The sequence below is a fragment of the Nematolebias whitei genome, chromosome 3, assembly GCF_014905685.2.
Source record: "Nematolebias whitei isolate Nwh7 chromosome 3, NemWhi1, whole genome shotgun sequence".
Taxonomy (NCBI): Eukaryota; Metazoa; Chordata; class Actinopteri; order Cyprinodontiformes; family Rivulidae; genus Nematolebias; species Nematolebias whitei.
The window spans coordinates 16,084,709-16,093,916 of record NC_056500.1 but is presented as its reverse complement, the minus strand read 5'-3'; the positions used below and the strand labels follow the sequence as shown (position 1 = coordinate 16,093,916).

The 9,208-nt window shown below is 36.7% G+C and overlaps 1 protein-coding gene across 2 annotated transcripts in view; it reads left to right on the top strand.

Annotated features, from left to right (window-relative positions):
* Positions 1-9,208, top strand: part of nr5a2 (nuclear receptor subfamily 5, group A, member 2) — a 69,120-nt gene that overhangs the window by 28,799 nt on the left and 31,113 nt on the right. For both annotated transcript variants that reach the window (XM_037698039.1, XM_037698038.1), the window contains one exon: positions 8,654-8,773. In XM_037698039.1, the coding sequence (XP_037553967.1) occupies positions 8,654-8,773 (120 nt within the window). The remainder of the gene's footprint in view (positions 1-8,653; positions 8,774-9,208) is intronic.

The window sequence follows — 9,208 nt, the reverse complement described above, 5'->3', positions numbered from 1 at the left end:
TGTAAACTGTCAGCTCTGTTTGAAAAAGAACTCAATATTTTTTATGTTTTTCAGCAAACACATGTATTCTTTCTTTCATGCAAACTTATGTTTCTGTAAACCAAAATGTTGATGCATTTAAATAATAAAGAAATACCATGTAGTTATTAGTGAGCCAGCAACATTTATTAGACTTTGTACAATTTTATACATGAGTAAGGACAAAGTCAAGTCTTCCACAGACATCAGACAGCTGAATATTGTGTTAAATGTTTTCTACTAGTATAAATACTATTAAGTGCTGTTTGGATAAACCCAACATGTACTTACTTCATACAAAAAAGCAAAACAGTTGTTTTCCAGATCCTGAAAGTACAGTTAAAGTACCACATCAGTGATGTAAAAAAGTAAAATTGTAAAAATAAAACCCTGGAGAAAGAATTCCACTAAAGTTTTGAATTAATTTGTGAAAAAAAAATCTATTGCTGCAATATTGACAATTTTGACGATTATAAAGCATTTCATTGTAAAAATATTGCATCTGTAACATCACTGACATGTTATTGCAAAAATAACTATGTTGCTAATGGAAATATTCAAGTTAAGAAAAAGTACCTCCAAAGATGTACACAAGTTTAATATCTGAGAACAAGTAGTTTTCACATAAAGGAAAGCCTTTTATTTGGGCCAGCTGACAAAAGAATGAAACAGTAACTTCAGTCGTTACATTTTCACTTTGAATTACTTGGGAACCTACCCACTGTACTCAAACATGGAAGTTAAACATTGCCCACATTTCATACTGAGTGTCCAGCAGATTCAACTTTGCACAAAGTCTAATCTGAATGACATGCGGCTGTTCTCACATTTAGTTAGTCGTGATGATATTTACAAAATGACCAGGCTGCACAACACTTGTAACCAGTTTATGGCTTGTGTTTTTCCAAGTAAGTCAGTCAATTTACTCAATTTTTTTTGTTTTGTTTTTGTATTCATAAAAACTCTAATTATTTAACTTAGTGTCCTTAAAAAATCTCTCCAATTTTTTTTTTTTTCTTGGATGTTTTTTTTTCCAACTCCTCAATAAATAATGACATAGTAAGAAAGAAAAGTACATACAGTGCTTGAGAAATTGTTTAAAAATTAGGTTGCACTCTAACATTTGTAAAGTTTGTTATAGAATTCTAAAAAAAAGTGCCTCTTAATTCCATAATGTGTTTATTTATTTATTTTTCTTTGTGTAAGATTTTTCCACAGAGGCAAAGACCTGCTCAATCTTGGGCTCACACATGCCCTGTGGCATCCCAATGGCTGCTAAGAGACATAATAACAGTCTAGGATTTCTGTGTGCTCAGTTGGACATAAATCTACAGGCATTCTCCACTACCTGATCTGGTGGATTAGAGATACACGCAAGCAACAAACAGGTGCCAGGGACATGAAAAGCTGATAAGCACCCATGCAATGATATGCATACAGCCACATCACAAAGCTGGACAAAGGAAAGGAAGTGGGCTTATCATTTGTACCTAAAAAATAAGACTGCTTTGCATAACTGCAAGTGAAAATTGGGATAAATCCAAACTAAACACAACACAGTAAACTAGTTTAACCCAACTTCTGAAGGATGTCTATATATGTAGTTAACATTTATTTTTTTTTTTTTTGCCTCAACAAGAATATCATAACAATTTTGGCTTGAATCCAGCTGAGGAACATTTTCCATCCTACCTGTTTCTATGCAAAACCCAAATCGAAAAAATTAATTTAAATGACAAAAACCGCATGTAGCTCCAATTGTTTCTGATTAGGGAGAGTGCACTAAATGCATTCATTTGAAATGTGAGACTAAATTGGGGTGAAAAGAACACCAAGTGCTTGAGTGTTAGCAGTTTGACAAATTTGGTTGTACTTAAGCTGGTTGCTCTGTGCTTTATCAACACTTTTATCATTCTTCTGCTCAACTAGCAACACCACCTGTCACCTGTTCATTTTCCCAGCATTCTTATCACCCTGCAGCCAAATTCACCATGTGCCTCAGATAAGAAAGAGCTGGTTTTGTTTAAAATGAATAGTGGGAAAAACTACTTTATTTTCAATCATTCCTGCAGAGAGGGGAGCAGGTTGAAACATTTCCTCCAGAAATCCAAACGTTTTCTCAAGGATCTTCCAGCTATGAAAGATCCTGAAGATTTGTGTCTCACTGTTATAAGTCTCTATTTAGGCCTAAGTTGTTGCTGTGAAAAAAAGAAATCATATGAACCAAGATTCAAAGGGTATTTGTATTTTTATTTCACTCAAAACAAGTCAATGCCTTTATGATGACCTATGCATTTAAAAAAAAGGATGATAGTTATCTACTACGTTTATAGTTTTGTCTCCAGAATTTTATTTTTTTTAAAGATACTAAGTGTAAAAAAAGAAGAAATGTTGACCCCGAAGAATTATTTCATGTCTGTTTGGATGCTTGGGTTTCAACATTTAAGAATATCATCTGTTTAGTTATGTGATACAATGCTGGAATCAACAAAAACATCAACATGTTATTATGAACAATGGTGGGTAATGGTGTCCTACATCAAAACTCCTTGATAAAATTAATTAACTCAACTGGAAATGAGCACCAGTACTCACGTCAACACAGCATAATTAAGTGGAGAACATGGTGAACAACAGGCGCTGTGCTAGGTAAATTAATGCCTGTTCCCAGGTGAATACGATGCCTGTTTGGCTCAAGGCGAACAGATGCTACGACAGGGACTGCACCAAAGGATGGCAGCCACAGACACACGAGCATTGATGTGAGCTTCAAATCTCACCTGTAGTATGCTGAGAAAGCATTGATTCTGGTCCAGCAGAGAGTGGAAAGATAGAAGCACGGCTATTGTTTATATGCAAGTTGTTTGAGGCTGAAAAACTCAAAGTGTGTGTATGTGTGTGTGTTCTCCCCCCTGCATAAAAAAATAACTGATTTGCTTCATTCATTAGTGCTCCACAGAAGGAGATTCCATTAATCTGTTCATTAGGCTACATCAAAAATGGAACTACTTATTAAAATCAGATCCAGCTGTGTACTCTCGTTAAAGCTCACCATACCGTACGGCGCTTAACAATGCTTGTGGCACCGGACCAACATTTTTTCCATAAGAGGTGGTTGGGGGAGGGGGGGATTCTAGTACATTGGCCTGTTTTGACTCAACACGCCATGATAATTGATGTACTCTTAGCAGGGGGCTATGAATAAACATTACTTCTGCTTTTTTTTCATCTGAATTACTTTATTTCCAATTAGTTTACATTTGCACAGATATGAAAAGAATATGTGCTTTTAATCACATTTTATTTTCTCAATTTCCCCCCAAGTCTTTTCTCATTCTCTCATTCCCTATCTGGCAGTTCTATTCCCCTTCTCAACTCTTTTTTTTAAACTCTCTCTCTCTTTGGAAAATCCCATTAATCTCAGCCAGTGGTTTTGAACAAAAGCTATGGGCTAAGCGATTGATCCAAGCATTGATCCTACTCGCCTGAACGATCATAAAGGTGTTAAATTGGTTTCTTGGAGGATATGTATTTTTCAGCGTTGGCTGCTGAAAGAAGTTCCTTCGTGAAATTTCTTAGATTCAAGAGAGAAATAGAGAGAGTGAAAAATATGATATTTAACTATTTAACAGATAACACATTGAAAAGCAGCCCTAAATGTGGATTTTAAGGCCAGTTTGAAGCAAACTTTAGAGAACAGTTTCATCTACACGAGTCTGTAAATAAATAAAAAAATATTCTTTGCAATACATTTAACAAACACACTCTTTAAACAGGAAACAGAAACTTTTCATTTGCATTGCTGTAAATAATTCTGAATACTTAAACAAAATATAGACACTTTTGTAACCGCAAACACAAACATATATATATATATATATTTTTTTTTTTCTGCTTACATGATAAAAAATCAGTATTTGAAAACTGAAAAATGTTATGCAACATAACTTTTTGTTGAATTTTGTTGAAAGTGCTCTAAGTGGCAATTTTTGTTTATCCTACACTGCTAATCAAGTTTCCTCAGCAAAGAAATATAAAACAGTAGTCCCTCGTTTATTGCAGAGGATCCATACCCTGAAGACCCGTGATAAGTGAAAAACTGCAAAGTAGGAATGGTAGTACAAGTAGGAAGTAGTAGTTTATTTTATTATCTGTGTATCTATATATATATATATATACATATATATATATATGTATATGTATATGTATATGTATGTATGTATATGTATATATGTATATATGTGTATATATATATATATACATATGTAAAGGTGTTTTAAAACCTTCCCACACTAGCGATTTTCCAAAAAATATTTTTAAATGCTACACGCTCATAAAGAGCACAAAATGTCATGATTTCAGCTCCCTGCCTTCTCTGCTCTTTGCTATCTACAAGTGCTCTTGGCCACACCCACTTCTCTACTCTCCACGATGAACAGCTGATCAGCTGCAGCAGGAAGTTTATCCTGCAGTATGGACTGCACAAAGGTGCAGGAGAAAGCTTTTTTCTGCTACTCTGGCCTGCACAAATCTGCAGTAGGAGATAAATAATTTTAAATGATTTATTTAAAATAAAATTCCATGCCAATCGTGTGGCTCATCCATCAATCGGCCAGTTGTGTGTCATGTCCAATCTTTTTTTGAAAAACCGCAATAGAGTGAGTCAGTGATGAACGAACCGTGAAGTAGTGAGGGACAACTGTAATTTAAATCTCCATGCTTTCTGAAAAGTTTACAGAGGTTTTAGCACTGACACATTTGCAAAAAAAAAATGTTATCTACATATCCCATGATCATGTGATCACTTCTAAGCATTGCCAGATTTACTGGTCTCATGGAGTTCCAGCAAATGCTACATTTTACGATGTGACAAAGTAGTCAGTGGTAGTAAAGTTTAAAAAAAACTATGTGTACCTACTCACATAAATGATAATAAACATATTTGTTTTCCTAAAAACAACATGGCAGTCAATACCAGGTAACATACTGTAGATCAAAATAGCTCAGAGAACAGAGCATATCTTGTAAGATACAACTGTATGAGTGTTCCTCATAAGATAGAGCAAAGGAAGAACTTGTCAGGGAAACAGCTTGCAACACTGGTACTTCAAAGTTCAACAAACTAAACCCCAACCCCTGCTCTGCCCTTATGCATGACTGCCTGTCACCAGTCTCCTTCTCTTCCAAAGCGGGTGTCCCCGGCCCTCATCTAGGCTGCTGTCACCCACTGTCACCCATTCTGAGCTGCTTCCCTTTTGATGACCCAAGCTTCATGTCAAAGAGGAGCTTCCAGGCAAGCAGAGCCAAGACAGGTCTTTGATGAGGACCCCGGCACTTGCCAGCACCAATGACATGCAGCAGTCTTTTGAAGAGCTTCGGCTTTACATTTACCCATCCGTCCACACACATCATGCATGCTTCCAGCTTCTTTAGATGGAGAGACGAGGAGTGAACTCAGCTCATGCTACAGAAAACTATGTTCACAGCATTCTGTGCTTTCTGATGACTTTAATGATCACATTTGAATTTTGCTTTTGTCTTGTGCTTGAGATGCAGATGGAGAAGAACCACAAAAAAGATGTATAGGGAGACAAGTGACAAGAAGATGCCATAATACAATCATAAATGTTAGAAAAGGTCACATCAGCATTGTTGTACTTTCTTTTCATTTCATCTAGCCATCCATCCATTCATTTTTACCCACATCTTCCTTTTTAGGTCACCTGGGTCACTGGTGTCCATATTCAGCAGTCATTGTGTGAGAAGCAGGGCACACCCTGGATAGGTCACAAGTCCATCACAGGGACACATTGAGACAAACAACCATTCACTCTCTTACTCTCATCTAGGGACAATTTAGAATTGCCATTCAGCCTAATATGCATGTTTTTGGTGTGTGGGAGGAAACTGTAGCACCTGGAGTAAACCCATACATGCACAGAAACTCCACCCAAAAATCCAACAAAGTTAAGTCAGGTCCTCTGGACAGTTTCTTTATGTTGAAATGTGTCATCTTTCATCCAAAAGACTTCATCAGTCCGAGGAGCCAGAACAAACGCAGTCCCATAAGCGGCACACTCACATAGTGGACCAACGAGTTTGATGGTGATAAGATGGTTTCTGGAGTCCACCTTCTCCCCCATTGGCTTGTCTGAGGCAGTCATTGCCAAAATGATTCAAAACATCAAAGTTCATGCTCAATAATCCAGGTAAAACAAATCCAAGAAACTGTCCAGAGCACCTAACTTAACTTTGGTGAATTTTTTTTCCTGGATTATTGAGTGTGAACTTTGATGTTTCCACTCAGAAAGGTCCATGACCGGGATTTGATCCAGCAACCTTCTCACTGAAAGGCAACAGCTCTATCAACTAACCCTCCATGCTGGCTTCAAACTGATAAAAGAAGAACAAGAGATGCTAAACATTAAAACAATGTTTTCCTGCACTGTTTCCTCTAAATTGGATTTCAATGCCCATTGAAAAATGGGCATGAAGCTAAGAAACCAGCTACAGCCCCTGAAACAAAGGTCATGTCTCTGTTAAAAAAACAGTAATGATGCTTACATTATTACCTTGATATATTGGTGTGTTGATGTATTAAATGATATATTATCATATCAGAAAATTATCAAATGGTTATTCCTTGAAATAAATTTTTTGTATTGGTTTATGAGGTATGTTGCTAACATACCGAGTCAACTCCAAATAGCTGATTGCAAAATTTTAAATGAAGATTTTGCACAACTTGTTGATGTTAAGAACATGTGGTGGAGATCACTCTCCACTACTACTACGCCAAATTTGAGGTTCATATCTGGAAAATGAAGATTCTTGTTTTTTTGTATTTTATAAGGTCTGTTGGCTTTGGCATTCATCTAGAACTAAGCTGACTCCAAAGGTTGTTGGCACATTGTCTTCTCTTTTCAACAGCGGGTGATATTAGAGCTTTCCAAAGGCTGTTCTCATAAATTTTATCCCCACCCCTCCCTAAAAAAAAACAACTTACCTTACTTAAGCCTTAATGAATATTACAAATAAAATGGTCAAATATGTTTATGGTTGAAGAGCTAAAGTGTTCAAATTCTGCAGCTGTGAATGCTGTCTACTGTTTTGTCTGCCTTAAAGATAAAAACACTTTGTTTAAAACCAACCCTAAATCAGCAGTCAAAACAATCTCAATCAACAAGAAGACTTGACTTCAAACCCCGCCCCATCCAGAGTTGGGTCATAAGAGGTTACAGAGTGGTTGAAATTAGTTGGACAAACTACAACTGTTGACATCACACGAGTACCTAAGGTCATTTGACATCAACAAATGGATCCTTGTAAAGTTTCTAGACAGCAGCAAAATACATTCCTTTAGAGTATCTTCTCACTGCACCTGCCTTTGTCACAAAGTTTATAGCATTGATTCACATTCTTCACCCTCTGAGGAGTTGACATTGGCAGTGAGCATCACAGACTGTTCTCACAGACGCAAAGCATGTTGGCAATCACACTTATCACCACAGCTATCCCAGCATGCCCACATTATTTCCAATAATGCACCAAAGAACAGAATGTTTGTTGATAAAGAAGGGGGAAAAGTGGACCTCTGATGCATTTTCCTCATTCCTCGCTTCAAAATGTGACTTTTTTTGGTCTCTGTCTGGCTAAGTGGAGTAATGATTAACACTGCAAGGCATGGGAAGATACCTGAATTTACAATGGAGGGTGTTGTTTTGGTTTGCAAAGCCTCTGTTTCACCTGCGTTTGCTTCCCAAGTTCACCTTGCAGATCTCTGGGAACCAAAGGCTAGCATCTGAGAAGAAGAAAAAAGGCCCTGCTTACTTAATCATTATCAACACTAGAATCATTCAATATCTTCTGGAATCAGGCAAACAGATAAAACTGGCAACATTGTCAAATCAGGCACATAGCAAAGGGTTTAACTGGAAAAGTTCACATGAGAAAGTGCCAGAGTGAATGCTGGGGACTTTTGAGCTTTGTGTAAGGTTTCAAAAAACACATATCTGATCAATAGGGATTGACCTATGTGCAAGCTCACCCTACAAACAGCTGCCTGTGATACAACCACAGGTTGACACAGAAGCTCAGCTCTGTTTTAGGTTTACTTTGTCGTACTGAAAATGTTTTTACTGATGTAGGCTTTAATTTTTAATGACAAGATTTGTTTTCTTCTCAGCATTAAAGATGATGAGTTGGTACATAGTTTTTGAAGCAATTTGCAAACCACAAATATAAAAAGTAGTGACTTTGCCTATTTCAATTGTTCTTCAATACCTGCCGTTCTCTAAAAACACAGTTGTATACTCAGTCTCTGAGCTAACAGAGATGCTTCCTTCTTCAAACAAGAACATTTTTCACACCTTACTTTTTGTTAAAGTGTGTATGTATGCCTTTCTGCTTCATGTTTACACAAATGATCATGTTTTCTGTTGGAAACCCATATACACAAACTTCTACAAAGACAGTGAATAGAGGACAGTGACAGACATACATTAGGCAGTGATGACAGGTTTGTTACTGTGGATGTGATGTTCAGTCACACAAGCAGGAAGTGTTGTTACAGCTGTATAGAGGAGGGAAGACAAACAAATGACCTGATGATTTTTTTTTTTTTATCTTTACCCAGGTGGATGACCAGATGAAGTTACTGCAGAACTGCTGGAGTGAGCTCCTCATCCTCGACCATGTTTTCCGGCAGGTGGTGCATGCCAAGGATGGCTCCATCCTGTTGGTTACAGGCCAGCAGGTGAGTCAGTAAGAACTCAACAAGAAAACTTCTATGGTCCTCTGCCATTTTATTTTTCTCCAAAATCCTGACAACTATACATTATTCTGAAATATACAAGAGTAAATTAAGGCTGGAGTGGCCCTTTAATCACCTCAGTCTGGTCTTTTTTAAAACCAGTTAACCAAAAAAAAGAGTACTTTTAACTGAATTCTAAATATTTATTGAACTTTTGATAGTCAATGTTTGAACTGACAAAAGACTAGTAATAAACTAACAAACAAATAAACTGTGCTTATTTTTGCCATGAGTTGATATCTAAATTAACTGGCACGAGTGTTGTTCACAGCCACCGGGTTTACTACACTGAAAAAATATTGCTATATTTTGATCAAGCTTGACAACCATGCTTATATATATATATATATATATACATATATATATATATATATATAT